This window comes from Taurulus bubalis, assembly GCF_910589615.1.
Source record: "Taurulus bubalis genome assembly, chromosome: 11".
Classification (NCBI taxonomy): domain Eukaryota; kingdom Metazoa; phylum Chordata; class Actinopteri; order Perciformes; family Cottidae; genus Taurulus; species Taurulus bubalis.
Window position 1 is genome coordinate 6,929,887 of NC_136599.1, and position 19,835 is coordinate 6,949,721.

Consider the following 19,835-nt stretch of genomic DNA (forward strand, 5'->3'; position numbering starts at 1 on the left):
CCCGATAATTAGCCCTGTGACACATGGTGAAGGTGTGTGTGTGTGTGTGCGCGTGTGCATGTATGTGTGTGTGTGGCCAGTCTCTGCCAGGGTGACAGGGTCACGGTGTTCGGTGACAGCGAATCTGGGCCAGTGACACCACAGGGAAAGAAGTGACCTGTTGCAACATTTAGTTTGTCCTTCACAGACCAGTTCCCTGCGAACCGGTTCCTCTCAACCGGCCGCTCAAAAGACAGAAAAATAAACTTCAAAAGAGCCGGCTGTGAAGACGCCGTATCTGCAGCACGCGAGGGGAGGAAGCGCGCCACTTAACCGTTTGACACGCAAACCCGCGAAACTGTCCAATTACCGCTTCAGGGCCCATTTGCAGTGTCAAACAACGCCCTGAACTCCATTTTCACAAGTTTCGAAACACTTAAAAAAGAATCAGTGTGTGCGTTATAAGTAGTGAGTGAGTGTACTGCGTGCATATGTGAGGACCACAGCCAGACACCCACCCTCTCCTTGGCAGCTGGGGAGCGTGAACGCCCTAAATGAGCACTTCAATGCGGTTCCAACAATCTCACATGGTGTTAACTGTTACAGAGACCCCCGCACACCCTCTTGCTCACACACACTTTGTGTAGTGGAAAATGTGCACGGACACAATCTGATGTTGTTGCAACTATAGATGGGTGAGGTCACCGCAGAGGTGGGATGCGTGTGTTTCATTTGGCAACGGCGGGGCGGCTCCATGTCTTGCTCATGATGTCATGTTTGTTTTGCAGACGCTGGAGGGCCGGTCCAAAGTCAATCTGCCTGTGAAACCTCTGCTCTGTTTTTATTGGAGGAAGTCAATAAGGAACTAAAAGGCCATCTTATTGATATTTGGATATTTACAGTGAAGCGAGAGAACAAATACATCTACTGACAGGGCCGGTCAATGAAGAACAAATATCCATTATTCACATATCCAGGACGTACAAATATCCCCCAAAAAATATGGAAAAGGCACCAAGCACATGAGTGAAACTAAACTCACAAAAAAGCTAACTATGGTACTAAAGGGACAGTTCACCCCACAACCAAAAATATGTATTTATGTTTCCCGATTAATCCAATTAATCAATCTACATGAAATTCATGTATTTTTTGTAAATAGCACTATGAAAAGAGTAAAAATACACATTTGTGATTTTAGGGTGAACTGTCCCTTTAAGTTGATGGATTTAGTTCCGCTGCCAAACAGGTGCTTTCCACCTTCAGTCTCTCAGCGTCCATCTGTGGCATTGCAGTTCAGACCAGCGATCAAATCAACTGTACATTCCTGAAGCCCTCCCACGCGTTGGGTGAACCATGAAGTGAAGAGAGGGAACCAACTAATGGTGGTACTCAATTAAAAAGGTCCGTGGGAGCTTCATCTAGTGTGCAGACTCTATATTTTTCTGCATTTATTGTCCGGATGTGTGTGCGTTTGTGAAAATATGAGAGAACTGAAACTGTAAAAGCTGCACATCAATCATGTTAAACTGAAAGAGCAGAATAAGGATAAAGTTGACTCTTCATCATGGCTGTTCATAACCGTGTCCTCTGGAAACCCCACATCTGTGAACTGTGGAGAGACTCATAGGATGTCAGCACCTGTGAGAAACATCCCTTGAACATCGTATAAAGCCAGACACAGGGGTGGAAATCTGTTGGGAAACACAATATTCCTGCTGAGAACAGCAATGTGTTTACGACAGATGATTAACACCCCGGTATCGCTGACCGTGCATCCCCCCCCCCCCCCCCCCCCCCCCCACATGCCACAGAGTGCTGAGGTCTAGTCCACACAGGGGGAGGAAACGGGACCTTAGATCGCTTCAATCATGATGATAATCTCGTCCACGGGAGCAGAACTAGGTAAAACACAGAAGTGGGAACCGAAGCCTTCAACTTGCTGTCGTGCTAAATCACAAAGTGGCACTCACATAGAAACCAAAAGTGTGGTTTTTGTGGTCTTTAAAAAACAGGAAAAGAGAGCATTACTTCAGAGTCACAAAGGACAATATCCAAGGAAAAAGGAAATGAAGGGCTCTCTGTGCTTTAAGGAGAGTTTCACTATTCCCTCCCTTCCCACAACACCAGCCGTTTAACAATAACTGCAGAACTGACTCACGTATTCCTGAGTAATGTGGTCCCCAAAAGGGGATGTGCATCAACATCTAGAGGAAAATGTGTCCTCTTTGTTTTAACAATCATCATCAGTTTATTTTCAAAAAGCAATAAAATCAAGAAACCACACGCTCAGAGAGGACTCCATCTCCACTTTCCAGCTGCGCCTAACTTCATTAAGATCAAACGTCACAGAAGAAGAAGAAAAGTCTGGTTCCTTTTCAAACGTTATTCAATAAAGATATCTGCATGTTGTGTCGGCCGACGCTCCCTTACCGCCACGCTTGACTGGATGACGTGGCACATCCAGCTTTAAGATGTGGATCTGAGATCGGTCGGTCACAATCTGATCAAGAATTCTATTTCATATTGGCAGTGAAAGGAGTCTTTTCCACTTTTCCAGGGAATGTCAATCAGCCGGCTCCCGACGAGTCAAATCCGCTCTGCTGCTCCAGAATGCCAATCATGCGTTCCCTGGCAGCGCTAATCCGAGCCTGCCCGGCTCACCCCGCTAACCCAAATGCATTTCTCCCGTTTCATTGACATGCTCGGCTTCCCTCCCCTTCCCAGAGTCTGATGTGTCCCGTCCATACTCTCCCTTCCCTCACAGCATTTGCCAGCAGCAGTTGTTGTTGTTCCTTATTCAGTTACTAAAAATCAGAGGGATTGAACTCACCTCCTACTGGCCGCGGGCTCCCCCGTCCAGGAAGGTGCAGGGTGTCTCTCGTCTTGCTTGGGGCCCTGAGGTCGTTTGGGGCCGTGGGTTTACGCTGAAGTGGGGCGGGAAAGTAAAACTTTACTTATATCTGTCAATCAAATCTCACCTCTCAAACACAATCAAATCTCATCTGCAGGCAGCCAATGAGCAGCCCTTAATCAGACAGGTTAACGTGAAAGAAGGTGCTCTCTGATTGACGCCTGCAAGGCGGTACTCGGGGCAGGTTTGCCCGCACAGCCGCCATGATGGAGCTCACCAGGCTCCATCATAGAGAATGATTAAGCACCCGAGGAGCACAGGTAATCCGATAGGGGCTTGAAATAAAAAAAAAAGATGAGAGCAGATATTATGGGCAGCAGGTGGGGTGGCGGGCAATAATAATAATAAAAGAAGCTAACTGGATGATAAATTGGAAAAGGCAATAAAATAAGATATAATAGGACAATAAATAGAGCAGGCGGCTTCACACAGACACCCGGTCATGAGGGCCAGTTTAAGACGACTTGAGCCTTCTGCTGACATATGACTCAATCTCTGACTGTGAAGAGACCTTCAACTGGATTATGTAACCTCCTATGGTCATGCTCCAGATATGAAATTTAAACTGCAGCTGGGATACTGTTCTCTGACCGGCAAAGCTCTATCCATATGGTTTGCTTTTTTACAACTTGCACTTACGGAGGTCACGAAAGGATTCTGTAACTGGCAGGCAATGAGGAATGGGACTAAAGTATTGCTGAGATTGATGTAGAGGTAGAAACATGAAACATATGTGAAGGATGAAGGGAGGAATGTTACATTTACCTGAGGTAGGACATTGTTGGAAGACTGTGTAGTGGTGTTCTCATCTGAGGAATACAAAAAACAACATACATAGTTTTGAGCCGATGAAAGATTATCTTTCTCTTTAAAGTTACAGACACTTCTGATTGTCAGGACAGACATTATGCTAAGAGGAAGCATGTATTATGCATGGCGACATATCGAGCTTCAAGTCAGACAGACTTCAGAATAATCCCACTGCCCATTTAAACAGACGAGTTCTAAAACAGATGGGAATCTAATCATTTGACATTTTCTGTCCAACTAATTAATGGGTGGAGGCCACGAAACACCATCATTTATCCCTATAAGGGGGAGGAATGATGACATCAGCGATTAAACTCCAACCCTTTAGCTCAGTGACGTTCCCTGGTGGTGCGAGTGAGGCTGACTGAGCTGGGGATGCTTTTCAAACTTTAACAGCGAAGGGATCAAAATGGCCTCCTAATTTAATCCCATTTAATCCAATTACATGCAGTGCCATTCATCAGCCACGACTAAGGAGGGTCTGCTCAGGTTCGGCACACACAGTGGTGCCAAGTGTTGACCATGTGTGTGTGTGTGTGTGTTTGCAGGTGCTCTTGCTTGATTTGGACAGGCATGCATTCAGGTTCCGCATCAGCGGAAGAAGAAGAATTTCTATTCTATAATCCTGACATGCAACACAATTACCTTTATTGGATTTGGACTCGTGGCTGGGCGGTGGGTGTTTGGTCTGTGCAGTCAGCAGCAACTCATACGTGTGATCCTCCACCGGCTCTCCCCGCTCGTCAATACTGCTGTTAGTATACAGGACCTGCAGAAAGTAGAGGGTGAAAAGGACAATGACTTGCTATGAAGCAAGCTATGGCTTATATTTTGGGATAAGAACATCTCCTCCAAAATGTTTTGAATAAAACTCCCTCGGTGTTATTTCGGCAAAGCATTGTTCGAAGGTCAGCTACAGTTGAGGCCAGACAGATTCTCCCTAATTTTGTCTCCGCCCCTTCTTCCACGTCACTTCTCCTTCTTTTCGCCGCCCGTGTCTCATGCCGCACTCCGATGAATATTTATTAAGAAGCGGTTTGATTTGAGCAGTGGCCGTGAAGGGAGCGGTCGTGAAAGGGGTCGCGGCAAAAGTGGCTTTCTCTACGGTAGATAATCACTTCCCAGCAGCCCCTGTGACATTGCATTAATAAACCATGTCCAACCTCTCAGAGGATCTAACTTTAAAAAAAAAAAAAGGCAGTATTCCTGTAATAAAGACGGCACATGGGAGAATCTGCGTTGTCGCTTCACGATGATCTCGGCTCACCTCTTCGTCGTGGCCGGGCCCAGGATGAGACGCGTGGACCAGCCGATCTTTCTGTGAACGGAATGTAAGATGTGATGAATATATTACGGTTGCTAATTGGTGTTCTGCAAAAAAAAAAATATATATATATATAAAGAAATGCATTTCATAACCACTCCGTACAACGACAAGTGAAATGCTGGAGGGTATCGAGGCCCAGTCATGTGCAGAGAAGACCACCATCACCCTCTAGTGGGAGTTCTGCATTTCCTCTCCTGTAAAACCCCTGTGACATTTTTTTTTGCATGCGTGTGTGTGTGTGTGTGTGTGTGTGTGTGTGTGTGTGTGTGTGTGTGTGTGTGTGTGTGTGTGTGTGTGTGTGTGTGTTTCAGTTAAACTACTGCCGACCTTGCCAGCTTCGCTATCCGGCCGTCCAGAGTCCCTGTCGGAGGACTTGCCGCTGGTGAGGCTGTCGAGCGAGTGACAAGAGGTGGCTTCGAACAGAGCCTCGTACGGGCTCTCCTCCTCGGGCCCCGGGGCCAGCCCGGAGATCAGCTCGCTCACCTTCTCCATGTCACCTAGAACACGGGAAAACGCACACAAAAGACACACAAAGATCTTAGCCGAGCAGATTAAAAGAAACCCCCTCTATTTTAATTTCCTGCTCCGGTTCCTGTTTAAACTTCTGACTGAATCTCAGCGACAACAAAAAAAAAATCCCCCTCACATCTGGTAAGTCTTACCCTTCTTCCGTGGGCTGGGACTCTCCTGAGGCGGAGGGATTGGTGGAGGCGGGAGGTCAATGTCGGGGGGTTTTCCAGTCACGTGACCTGCGACGGACAAACGGGAGATTGTACCACAGCCGGTAAAACGTGAACCGAAGAGGGAACTTCCCCCCACAAAACAGATTCTGTGTTCTCGTTTGATCCTCACCGAGGATGAGAGCGGCTATCTCTCTGCTCTTCTGGGAGGGCACGCCCTTGACGGTGTCCAGCGCCGTCAGGCCCTTCTGGTCGCTGACGTTCACACCGATACCTGACCGGTGACGACAGATAACGAACAAGTGTTACGGCGCGTGTTTAAATAGACTTCACAAAAGCTGTGTTGATTTTGTGTCGTCTGACCTGCAGCGAGAAGTCTCTGCACCACGTCCGTCTTCCCGTACAGGGCGGCTTCGTGGAGGGCGCTGCCTTTCTCCGTCTGAGCAGAAAAAAAGAAAAAGGGAAGCATGAAGAGCCAGTGGCAAAAAGGGAGAGTTGAGACGGAGGGCAAACACCAATGTGCACAAATCTGATTATCACGAAAATGTAATCTCGCGCTCATTTTCATCAACTCATCTGCCAGATGAATCAGACTGCAGAGGTCCTATTCCAGCGCCTGCATTTTAAGTGATAAACAGTGTGTGCCAACGACAGGGTTCAAGCCCACCGCCGAGTCCACACCTACTGACAATTATGTGGTTGAGAAATCAAAGCGGATCATTTTCCAGCTCACAGGGCCATGCTAATTGAAAAGCTGCAGGATGGAAGGCCTGAGGGACACCGGATGGACTCTGCATCCTTGATTCAGAGGAAAGGAGGACGGCGTAAAAAGGGAAGTATTTCCAGGCAGAAGGATGGCACAGTTTGGTACAGAGTCAGAGCCAGTGGGCCCACCAGGGGGAGCACGGCTCGCAGTGGTTCCTTTACAAACTGAGAGCTTAAGAGTTTTACATTTAATCTCATAGCTTTAGCAGGAAGTAGTGAGAGGAAGTGCTGCAAGAACAGATTAAGTTACCCAACATGATTTCGGCCGCGGCAGCATATTAAGACACACTCGCGAACCCAGAGGCTTTTAAAGTCGACGCACCTCGTAGTTGATGTCCATGCCGGCGTCCAGCAGCACCTCCACCACAGACAGGTGTCCGTTCCGAGAGGCCAGATGCAGCGGCGTGTGCTTCTTGGTGTTGCAGCTGAGCAGGTTGGGGTGGGCGCTGAGCAGCAGCTTGACCACCTCCAGGCGGCCGTAAAGCGCGGCCAGATCCAGCGGGGTCTCGAACTTGTTGTTCCTCATGGTGGGGTCCGTCAGCTCCTCCAGCAGCAGCCGCACCACCTGGAAGTGGCCGTACTGGGCGGCGCAGTGCAGCGGCGTCTCGTTGTCGTTGTTCTGTTGTGTGAGGGGGATGAACGGGTGAGAAGCAGCGCAGATATGCACAAGGAACAAAGTGGCAAATAGAAGTAATCAAGGAGATGGTGTTTTGTTAATGAGGAAGAGCAGGTGACTCAGCGGAGTCGGGGTGAGGTTAAACCCATCAGTGGAGAGAGAGAGAACGAGCCATATGAGCAGATTGAAAAGGTCATGGCGGAAAGGCAACGATGAAGCACGCGGTGAAGCCCGGCCGGAGGACTGGCAGACATGCAGGGACTAATGAGGATGAGCACAGGTGCCGGGGTTGTACCGAGCTAGCGGAGGGTCCGTGGCCCCCGGACAGGTGGGGAATTAAGGATGTCACAAAGAGGGAGGGGGAGCCCATTAGCTTTGCCATCTATGAGGCACTATCTGCTCTGATCGCTCTCTGATCACACATTAGAGAACACCAAAGGCAACAGTGTATTGCCAAGTGGCTTGGTGATTGGTGCATGGCAATAAAATACACACATAAAAGACATTCAAACTAAAATAGGTTTACATTAGAATATGACAAACAAATAATCTGTGCGGTATACCGGTTTCAAATCGTCATACCGGTGGTGCATAGCCGTAACAACTGGTGTCGCTCTTCGGCAGGCAGCAAAATGTATTGAGAGGGCGCAGAGGTCGGAGCTAATTACAGTACGAGTCATGGTTTTAACTTTAGTCATGGTTAAAACTTTATAACGACAATTAACAACCCAGAACTAACGCTCTTTAACAGCGCCACGACACAACAGTTTCTGACACATAAACAATTTGTAACACTAATAATTGTACATTTATAAAATGACACTTCCAAACTGCATGCTGGGTACAGCTCGCCCACTAACACAACAAGAATAAACGCCGTCGCACAGGAAGAGACATATTTTTGGCCATACCGCCCAGCCCTATATACGAGTGCGTTAAGATAAGATATCAGAGGCTTGTTGATGAGCAGGAAAGTGGAAAAGTGGAAACGTCTGTAATTGTAGAGTCTGTAAAGGTTTGATTTCCACATGCCTTGCATTGTGACTCAGGGTAGCTGAGAGCTGGGCACTGACAGGAACGTAAACTCAAAATGAATGCATATTACACAGCGACTCACTGGCATCAGATCGACAGACGGAGGTGAAACTGGTTTAAAAAGTTCATTCTGTGCAAAAGTTAAACTGATCTCATCTCAGAAATCGTCCCCGGAGAACAACAAGAGGGCAAACGGCAATTAAAAGCAGTAACTTGAATGTCAACTCGGTAAGTGGTGCTTATTGGATGCAATGACTCGCACGCAGCAACAAGATCGATGTCTGATAGACATCCAGCACTGCTGCCGTCCTCCGTCATGAACAGCCAGCAGGGGGCCAACCCGTGCAGTCCGGCAGCTGAACCGAGATGACGGCGTGGGAATACTCTCTGAAAAAAAAAACATGGGTAGTCATAGTTCACCCATAAAAAAAAAAAAACACCGTCACATGTGACATGCCGGCCGAACAATCACCGCTCTCCATCTCTCGAGATTTGCAAAACATGTGATTCCTGCCCGCACAGCCCTTCGGCTCTTTGGCTTCGAGTCTACAGATTGCACATCGAAGGGCGCGGCAGACCATTCCAGCTATTGTGGAAGCACATGCTCCGAGAGTCGGTCATTCCAGACGCACACAGCCACCTACAAAGGGCTGACAGCTGGCTGTACAAGGGCCCCAGCATGGACACGCAGAGATGCCAGTTTAGGTGACTACCAGAGGAACATGCCAGCTGGGCCACTGAAGACAGGACATCATGTGAAGGGGAGGGGAGTGAGGGGGGGGCAACAGGGCAGTTTTAGACAGGTGTCAGTAGACCCTTAAAGGACCTGGCACCAGATGGGATCAGCAGGTATCTCCTTCGTTTAATTGAGAGTGTAGGAGAGAGAGAGAGAGAGAGCTTTGCTACACTGGGAAAGCAGGCCACAGCTTGAGCAGAGAGAGAGCGAGAGGAGGTGGAGCTTAGAGGGAAAACAAAACGACACTTGCCTACCAAAAGAGGGGACGCATAGGCTGTGAAAAAAGACAACAATAACACTTCTCTCTGGTGAACTTCACTGGAACTATACAAATGGAGGGGAAAGCAGTCTTTCTATGAACTAAGCCAAAGCGGCCTCCGTTTTCCCTGCCTGGGTGGTTTCCTCGGTTAGATGTGTGTGTGTTTCTCTTTGGCTCAAAACAAATCTCACATGCACACACACACACACACACACACACACACACACACACACACACACACACACACACACACACACACACACACACACACACACACACACACACACACACACACACACACACACACACACACACACACACACACACACACTTGCAGAGAAAATGCCGGGCCGCCGAGCATACCGTCTCTCATCTGTGACGCGCCATCGAGCGCTTGTCACAGCTTCTTACGGAGATGTATTTGGAGTATTTCGATGACTTCGACGGGCAAACATGCACATTGCACACTGAGATTCCATCGGCATGATTCACGTCCTCAAAATATGCAGGTCTACTGCTTCAACAGCAATCCGATTAGATCTCGCATACAATCGTCAACACAAGTGACTCCAACAGCAGGCCAATGGGCATTTTATAAATGTATGCCTTACAGAAACGTCAAAGAAAAAAAAGGTACAGTTCACCCCAAGGTCATAAATAAATAAATGTCTTATTTTTCACAGAGGCAACTCGCACCGAGACCGCCCACATTGATGAAATATGTCTTTTTGCCTTTCAGGTGAACTTTCCCTTTGAGCCTTTTCTCGCAGTGTGAAACAGGAGACACCGAGCGTGAAGCGTCTCCCACGCCAGCGTGGCGGTCAGTGCTCTGCAGCGATGTGTCAGCCAGCATCTGATCGCCTTAAACACGGCTGACCAGCCACTTGACTCACTGATGGGAACCAAGCGGCAGTGAGACATCGACTCCCGACTCCTGACTCCCGCCTCTTGCGATGCACACAGGGGCCTCCCACTGCAGGCACACCCAAACCACCTCCATCACGTGAGTTTTGACTCGGTCTCGTGATTTGATTTGTTTTAAATACATGTTCAATCTCACTGGATGACTGACAAGGAGAATGTTTAGGACACGCATCTCTCACTTGCAGTGTTTAGTGTTACTTTCCTGTTTGAAGTAGTCCTGTGCAATGCAATATATTTATGAGCAGCTACATACTGATGAGTTTTCACAAAGATAGTCATATCTGCATTACTAAGAGAGGCATGTCAGCATCAATAACCAGGAAACACTTGCTGGTGCCAGATTTAAGAAACATTTGTGCGGATTTATTCATTGAAAATAAAAAAAAAAATCATGCTTTTGGATATAAAAGAGCTTAAAAATCAACTCTTGGAGTTGCATTGTTTGATATCCACATACAAATCATCCTGCCACTAAGCTGATTAAAAAAAGTAAACATGACATAAGGAGAACTAGAACTGGGGTAGCCTGGTTTGAAATTAATTTTAGCCCTGCAGCAGAAAAAGAAAAAAAAAGGAATCTAATTTCCAAACATTGTTATACTAAATGAATGTGTGATTTTCAGGGCAACACTTTCATATTCTTATGCACGAAGGACTTAGTGAGTTCCGGCATGAAGTCCCCCTCTCAAAGACCCGGCTCAGTCTTATCTTCACATGAGCAGTCAAACAATGATGCACCAACAAGACAGAGCTCTGAGGGCTACGACACAAAATGGCACCAATGACTTGCAGCCTCGCTGGGGAAGAGATTACAAATTCATACGGCACGGCCAAGACTTCCTGGACAGAACATGTGGATAGGAAAAGTGCCGCAGACGGCGTCGAAAAACCTCATCTCGATTTAGACCTCGGCGCGTGTCGAAACACGAAGGGATTAGGATCTCCGCTGGTGCTGCTGCCGATTGATAAACCCTGCCCTAACCGGGAACATCTGGAGATTATGCTCCATTGTGTTCTCAAGCTGCAGAGCGGCCGCACGGTGACGGAGAGAACAGAGGATGTTGTGATTCTCACAACCTGGGGCCGGGAGACGGTAACGCGCTTTGACTAGCGACCTCCGTCACGTGACGCGCTCGCTGGCAGCCGAGCGAGGCGGCGGTTACGTCACCCCCCCTACCCCCTCAGGCCCCCTGGTAGTGGTAGTAGTAGTGGTGGGAGGTGGTGGAGGAGGAGGAAGAGGAGGAGGAGGAGGGCTGAGCAGCTGTTGCAGCTTGTGTGCCAAAGGGCCGCCCGTGTCCACCGTCGGCATCTGACATCCTGATAATGATCTATATCTGCACGCATTGTAGCTTTTTTATTAAAGAAGTCACAGTTCTTCTTTAATACTTCTTTAATAATACTTTAATAATACTATACTGATTTTATGCATCTTTTTGTGTTTTCTCGTGCTGAATATAGTCAATTCATATCGACTAATCAATCAACTACAACTCTAAGAACAATGTAATCGTTAAAAAGTTATTAAGCCAAAATGTAATTAAATTAGGAAAATCAATCTTACTTAGAAAAGCGCTGTATAAAAGATTTATTAAATAATTTGCTGGTTCCAACTTCCCAATGTCACATGAATATATTTGGGATCAGAAATATTGGACGGACAAAACAAGCAATCTGTACTGTAAATACTTATCTATATTTAATAGAGAAATTACTGATTTATGATTAAAGGATTCAATGAATGAGGAATAAATCATTAACCTTATAATTGTGAGCTGCAGCTCTATTCTTTCTCCATTTGTCAAGAACCCAGTAAATACTCTGGGGTGTTTATTCGGTTGAATGCAAAGCAACAATGATATCATATATTATGTATAATATGTAATCATAAGGCCGACTCTAAAAGTGGATTTTTGTGTGCACACCGTCACACATTCCAGAGTTAACAGACCTTCCAGTCCTGTAACGAGATAAAAGTCTCACTGGCTTCCTGCCAGGGATTGTAATTCTCTGTACAGGGAACTTATTCTCCCTTTTTACAGGAAATATAACTTTCCCACTTCACAGTCCACATGATTAAAACGGGGCTTTCCAAACACAACTAACCCCTGAAGATCTCAGATACCACCCCTGCAACTGAGTCTCGTAAAACAAATGGCTCCAACTGCCGCGCCTGACACACCCTGAAATCCTGCAGACGTTGAATGCACCCCGATGGAGAAATCCTGCTCCTTCTGTTGAATGACAGCACGTCCCCCCGGTGGACTCCTCAAGCGGGATTCAACCACTTCTTGGCACGACAGAGACGAGAACCAGTCCTGGAGGACGAGCCGCGAGCAGAAGGTAAAAGGGAGGGAGGGATGATGGGGTTGTCGGGGGAAGTGATAAATGAGGGTGCTGGCAGAGCCGCCCCAGAGGAAGGAGGGGAAACTCTGCACCGCCCATAAAGAGGTGACCGAGTCCGGAGACATTCATTCTGCTGCCCCCATCAGAAACTTTCTCTAGAGATAGTTTGGCTTCGTTCTTATTAAATCTCTTTGTGCGTCGATTCTGTTTTAATTTGTCCAGGATAACCGCCGGTGCGTGGTGGGGTTCGCGTTCATGACATCTGAGCCCGGGTCAGAGGAAGTCATCTAAACATATATTGCGTTAGACGTGTGACCTATATAGAGAGATAAAGCGAGGCTGAGAGGTAGCGTGATGCGAGTCTAGGCAGACTAGGGGCGATATCTTATTATGGAGTGATACACAGAATGTATGGTAATTAACTAAAAAGAGGTCAATGGAGACGTTCATTAAAATGGGCTCTGCTGAAGCCAGAGTTTCTATACCGTTTTATTTTATCATAATAAATGTCTCACATCATTTTAATCCAAAATGTTAGGACGATATGATGAACGTTACTTTAGATAATTAGAATGGTGATAATAGATCATCCCTGTGCCATCATTCTGTGCCAAGATTATTTTTCACAACAGGGAGTCGACCAGATTTGCAACTGATGACTATTTTTATTAATAATTAATCTACTCGTTTCAATGTCTTTAAATATTTTGTTTTAAACACCAAAATATATTTAATGTACAATTATATTAAACAGAGAAATTAAAAGAGGAAAGCGATTTCAATGACACATGATATATTAAGTTAATAGTCACTTCGGGCTATACTGTCGTTTCATAGACCAAAACAACAATCAATTGATCTTGGAAATAATCACCAGATTAATCCATGATGAAATCAAAAAAGGTTGCTTATACTGTATATTTTCTGTATTCCGACCAATCGGTGAACAAACTACTCATTTCAGCTCCGACGTCGACAATTTCGTGCCCGCCTCCTCACACACACTCAGGTGTTTGAAGGCTCAAAGCAGCCAACACACCCAGGTGTGAGCGCTGGGCCATAATTAATATACATTGGTCTGGCTGGCTTCCTGGACCAGTCTGACTTCCTTAGAGTCAGTCACTCACTCACTCTCTCACTCTCTCACACACACACACACACACACACACACACACACACACACACACACCACAGGGTCACTCACCACCACTGTACCGTGACACTGTTACTATGACAACGTCCCACCTCATCCTCTCCTCAGCAACGCGAGCACAAACCGGGAGGAGGAGAGAAGAAGAGGAGGAGGAGGAGGGGCAAACACACCCATTTACACACTCTCACAGACAGGCATGGCATGGGAATCGTTCTTTGATGCTGATGCAAAGAGACTGGTACACTGAAAACCTCCCACCCTCCTCCTCCTCCTCTTCCTCCTCATGAGTTGGCTCTCTGGTCCTGGAGTGTGATGAGAGCAGAGGCAGGATGCTCCCCTCCAACTCAGTCACATGATGCCATCAACCACGACCACAACCGGGGCCAGAGCATCCACACTGCATCCATCTTTCTGATTTATTCATAACCAGGCTTGAATTATTCAGGCCAGTTGACCAGGTAGTGGTCCCGAAACTATCCCGGAAGTGTTTGCATTTAGACATCTTCCATAATCTCAGCAGATCGAGAGACTCCATGGGAAAGGACGGTAAGATGAACACTGCGGGAAATATATGGCGGCATTAAAGAAAACCAGCTTTCCCATCCCAAAACGCTAAGAAGATTAGTCCAGAGGAAATGCGACAACGTTCAAAAATGGTATGTGGCCTTATCTGCAGGCCCGGGTTGCGTTTCCAGCTCCGCCAGCTGAAAATGCAATCATGGAGGGGCCAGCGTGTTTGCACGGCTCTCTGCTCCAACCGTGAGGGCGACACCGCCAGAGACACGGCACAGCCATCATCCTCCTCCTGTAGACGCAGCCCCGAGGGAGCCGACTGCAATGAGGAGGGTGCTTACAGTGAAATATAGAGACGCCTGATGGGATACTGTTTGTACTCCAGATAATGAGAAAAGATTCATCCTCCTGGTCTTTTCCCCAGTGGGCCAGTGGTGAGAGGCTTAATGAGCGCCCGATTCTATTTTCTATTGACCGTTGAAACAATACAGTGTCGCTAACATGAGTAGTTGGTTCATAAATCTATCAATCAGAAGAAGATGAATTGACTTCAATAATACAAATAATTTGACTAATTACTGATCAAGAGCCTGCAGCCACGCTAGCAGCTCTGTGATGGTGCACTTTTAGCTGAACGTCATCATGCTAACTAACTAGCTAGCTAGCTAACTACAGTTGAGGCTTGCTTTGGCAGGTATTTGGTCATTATAGTTATTTAAATTTCTCCTGAGGAAGACATGAGCGTGCGTACCAAATGTGACGACAATCCATTCAATCGCTGCAACATTTTGCACAAAACTGAAAATATCAACACCATGGTGGCGCTAGATGTAAAAACTCAAAATATTGTTTGAGATATTTCAGTCTGGACCAAAGTTGTGGACCATTTAATATTACCAAGCATAGAGACAAGCTGCTAGCATGCAATAGAAATACAAATAAAACATTTGTTTTGTTACGGCTTTAAAAAAAAGAATATTGCTTTACCATGGTGTATCATAAAAAATGGGATTTGTAGCTACGGTTTAGATTGGATTGTGGTAACTGGTTTTGTAGCGTAAATTATCAACAAAATAAAAATCAAAATAACCATAATGGCTCCACCACACCATTCATCCATTCTGCACAGAATTTGTAGCAAGCCACGATCCACCAATATCCAGCAGGCAATATCACAGAGGACTTCCTGTGAGCTGCTGCATTTGTCACCTTTCTACTGGTGATTTTCTGAATACCATAATGGTCGTTGTAGCTACAATTGATAGTGTAATTTGCTGATATGCAGCTTGTGTGGTGCCAACAACTGTACCGCTTCAGTCTGCATATTCTACAATAATTTATTACAAATTCTTTAACAAGCCGGTCCCACAAATCACCTTCAGCGGCTCCCAGAGGACAGACATCGACTCAGCTTTCTGTCTAAAGCCTAAAAGGCTGGTTCAACAGTATTGGAGCATTCGGTAAAGAATAGAGTACCGTATATGGTGGAGGGCATGTTGTAATGCAGTGTCACAAGATCTTAAACATAGCATCTCAATAAACTTGCAGATCTTTCGAGGACGAACATGAGCAGAAAGCCAGAGGACAGGGATCTACCGATAGTCGGTGAAATTAAAAGCTTCCTCTTATCTCGGCAACAGAGTGGCCCCGCAAGCAGCAGCAACAAACCAAAACCAAAAAGCACAGCAAGACAACACGGCAGTAAAGCAGAAGGAGCACTTCAGAGGGAGATGTGGTTTCGGCAGCGCTGTGTACACACCTTGGCATTAATATAGGGGTCAAAGGGCCCACAGCGCTTGAACTCTTTATGGTCTACACAGCTCTGGGAGGGAGGAAGAGAAGATAGGCCGATGGATTTGGTTCAGACAAGCAATGACAAAATGAATGGTGATCACAAATGAGTCAAACTAAATAAAGAGGAGAAAAAAATGAATCAGAGTTGAGTTAATGAACAATCAGATGTCATGAACAGGCAGGGAGAAATGACACAAAATGAGAAATATACTTTTTCATCTTGTTGATTTTTTTTTGTTTTTTTTTTGTTGCTACATTCAGGATTCAGACAACATGTGTGGAGCTCATAATGGGTCATTTCTCCTCATCCCAAACAGGAAAGACCAGAGCCGGTCCGGAAGCTGTCTGTGCAGTAAGCAACCAAACAAAATATGAAGTTAACATGAGTTAAAACTATAAATAAAAAATACCACAGCATCACAGGAGAAGTGATGATGCGGGTTAATGCACTCTGGGGTCACAATCTTTTTAACATTCAAATATAGTGCAGAGCATGCCATGCTGAACTAGAACCAGAAATATCTCCATGTGGCATTTAGAAACTACCTCCTCATCAGGTGGCAAAATGTATTACTTCCTATGGCCGCTGACTAAACCATTAAAAGAATCTTCTGCATACACAGACTCCCACTATCACATATCACACACAGCGCAGATGCAGCAGGCAGACCTGCTCGTTGAGTCTGGGGTGTGAAGGTCCTTGGTGAATGAGCAGCTTGACGATGTGCTCGTCTCCCTTCCAGGCGGCCAGGTGCAGCGGGTAGCAGCCCTTGTTGTCGGCGATGTTGGTCAAGGCCTCGTTTCGTAGCAGCGCCTCCACCACCTCGCTGCGGACGAAGAAAAAAAAAAAAAAAAAAAAGGGACAGGGCCCCGAGAGCATAAACCACACTAATGAATACACGCGCGGCCTCAGCAAACATCCAATCAATAGCTTTATTTCCCCCAGTGGGACAATTGTCTGCGAGGAGTAGACCTCATTTGATGCGTAAAGACGAGCGCTGAAAACAGGCGTTTCTGCCAATTCCCAGAGTTATTCATTGCTGATGTACCTGTGTCCATTTAGGGCGGCGTGGTGGAGAGGGGAGTATCCAGTGCTGTCCACACAATTCACATTGGGGCCTCTCCAGATGCTGTTAAGAATAGAAAGGATTGTTAGGCTTCCATAACACACAACACACACGCGCGTGCACACACACACACACCAAACAAACACTAGCCTATCCCTCTGTAAAGTCTCGAGCTGTGGGTGTGACCGATTCTGTTGTGATTGTTATCTCGGGGCCTCGGTCCTCTCGCAGCAGAGCACAACCCCACCTACACACAGGTGGGGGCGTGCGTCTATGCACTCCCTCGCCCTCCCTCTCTCTCTCTCTCTCTCTGTGTGTGTCTCCGTCTAGAAAATCATGAGTGGACAGGAATGAAGAAGCACACGCCAGCAGCAGCAGCATCAAACCAGAAAACCAGGAAGTAAAAAAAATGACAATATCACCACTAGGAGCTAATTCTGTCTAATTTACAGTAACTACATGCAACCTCAGCCTGATTATTCTAGGACCGAGTGCCGAAGAAGAATGGGCTTTTGTTATGCAGTGTGAGCACGCAATTACAAACAAGGCAGGGCCTAAAAGCATTGATGGGGGTAAAGCGTAAGGTAGCCCGGCATTAGCCCGGCACTCTCTCTCTCTCTCACTGGAGCTGAACTCAGCTGTCAGCTCAGATCGGTTTGTTTCTTTTAATTTGCAAAGAGGGCTGTGGTGAGGAGGAAAGAGAGCGATGATAGAAGGGGGCGGGAGACGGAGGGAGTAATTTAAGAGGCTAAAGGATGTCTGGTGAGGCGGAGTGCCAGGACTGAGATGTGAGGCTCTCTGAACGACCTCAACACATCCTAAATAAATCATGCGACACAGAAATCCCAGCACGAGTGAACCAAATATCTGAGACCAGAGCCTTTTTTTTTTTTTTGATGTCCAGAAAGAGAATGGGAGCAAAACCGTTGGGCCTCACAGAGAATCAATCATGAATGGGGAGCGAAAAGGGAAACTTAAAAAAAAAAAAAAAAAAATTACTTAGCTTTTGATACAACGTAGAAAGCCGCCTCGAAACCAAATGCAAGCGACTGATTTGACATCAGGATCGCTTCATGAATTATGACTTTTGATGCATGCATTTCTATGAAAAAAAGCCTTTGGAGAGAAGTCTACGAGGAACACAAACAGCATCCATGTGGCTGCAGATTTACTCGTAACGGCTTCAGTGCTACCGTTTGACTTCGCTTCACACACACAAGGCTATTTTTTTGTCACCGTAATAGTTGTTTTGCCCCCACCTCTCCTAAAATATATCTCCCATAATAGCTCTCAGAGCAGCCTGCAATTACACAGTCAGAGCAGTCTCATTAAATAAGTGTCTTCGAGGGCTCTATGGCCTGCTGAACAATGAGCCTGATAGAGCACAGACACACAGGGACGCACCGCTCCAGTCATTCCAGAAGCCATTTACTTCTTACAGCAGGCCTTCTGGGTCCCATCTCACTCAGTCAGGCCGCCGAGAGGAAGACAGCGGACGTCAAAAAGCAGAGCGAGGAGGAAACAGTGTCTCGTAAATGTATTTAGCCCCCAACCCCTGGCATTTTTATATGTTGTTGCATTGCAGCCAGGAATTAAAATAACGGAGACACAAAATACTAAGTGAAATGACAAAAACATTTTTAAAGCGGTGCATGCATACGTAGTCACCCCCTTTGCTAAGACCCTCCTTAAAAAAGATCCAGTCCCACCAAAAATCTTGAGATAATTAGTTAAATGAAGTTTAATTAGTTAAATGAAGTCCCAGTGTGCATACCAAGTGTCACATGATCTTACGGCGCACCATTAAAGTAATTATTGCAAAATGTAAAGATTATGGCACTACAACCAACCTGCCAAGAGAGGACCAATCAATACTCACGAACCAGGCAAGGACAGCATTGATCCCAGAGACAACAAAGAGACTGAAGATGACCCCGAATGAGCCATGGAGCGCCAATCGAGAAAAAGACGTTTGGAGTTCACCAAAGGCCATGTGACTCCAAACGTATCGTCTTATTCTTTTTCTTTAAGAAGAAGTGCTTGCACCACTTTTCAGCCTTTTATGTTTCAAAGCAAGTGTTTTCACTTTCAGTTTGTAATGTAACAAAATAGGAAAAACGCCAAAGGGGGGGTGAATATATTTGGAAGGCACTGCATTAGAGTGGAACAACTGCGTCTGGAGGAAATGCTGGGGTTTGATAAACTTCTGTTAAGAGAGTGGGGAAATGTGTGAGCGACGATACCATTATCATTATAACACTTCCTCCCGAACCGGTAACCAAATTTCTTATTAAGAGTACAGCAACCCGGCCTTGTGCATGGCCGCTGAACACATCAAAAGAGGAAACTGAGACAGAAACAGACCTCTAGTTGCTGTCCCAGATAAAGACTTATGTAACGGCTTACAGCAAAAAGCCCATAAACAAATTAACATAAACATGAACAGAGCAGCGACTAAAGACGAGGGAGTTTCACAAATGCGGGGCAGAGGGCAGGAGCGAGGACCGGGGTAACGCAGGAAGGCCCGCCGTGGCTCTGGGAACACAATGAACACGATCGTGTGACGCCATCGCATCGATTGTCAAGTCATTTGAGTGAACACGAGGACATTCAACTCTTGTGCTGCTGCAAAATGAAACCGATGCAAAAGGAAAACTGATGCAAAATGAAACTCGCTGCATATTGCAAGATTTCCCTTTGGTATTCAAAGTCATCAATTCTAGAGAAAAGCTAAAATGTGTGACACCTTCGCAGATTGGTGCTCCTCCGCAGTCACGACTTGCCGGACGTTCCCAAAAATGGCACTCAGAAACACAAACGTTGCGTCACGTCAACTGCATGACCAAAAGAAAACCCAACATTGGTGTAATGCATCATCGTGATGTCACTTTCTGGCTTCTATATCCGTGATATTACAGCT

The 19,835-nt window shown here is 46.3% G+C and overlaps 1 protein-coding gene across 1 annotated transcript in view; it reads right to left on the bottom strand.

Moving 5' to 3' along the window:
- LOC306743678 (ankyrin repeat and SAM domain-containing protein 1A) overlaps window positions 1-19,835 on the bottom strand; it is a gene marked incomplete at its 5' end in the record, with an annotated part of 57,921 nt that overhangs the window by 30,267 nt on the left and 7,819 nt on the right. Inside the window, 12 exons of the mRNA XM_079226220.1 lie at window positions 2,813-2,906; window positions 3,659-3,702; window positions 4,349-4,472; window positions 4,971-5,021; window positions 5,358-5,527; window positions 5,693-5,779; window positions 5,883-5,984; window positions 6,074-6,149; window positions 6,798-7,094; window positions 15,814-15,876; window positions 16,519-16,675; window positions 16,898-16,978. Of these exons, the coding sequence (XP_079082346.1) occupies window positions 2,813-2,906; window positions 3,659-3,702; window positions 4,349-4,472; window positions 4,971-5,021; window positions 5,358-5,527; window positions 5,693-5,779; window positions 5,883-5,984; window positions 6,074-6,149; window positions 6,798-7,094; window positions 15,814-15,876; window positions 16,519-16,675; window positions 16,898-16,978 (1,346 nt within the window). The remainder of the gene's footprint in view (window positions 1-2,812; window positions 2,907-3,658; window positions 3,703-4,348; window positions 4,473-4,970; window positions 5,022-5,357; window positions 5,528-5,692; window positions 5,780-5,882; window positions 5,985-6,073; window positions 6,150-6,797; window positions 7,095-15,813; window positions 15,877-16,518; window positions 16,676-16,897; window positions 16,979-19,835) is intronic.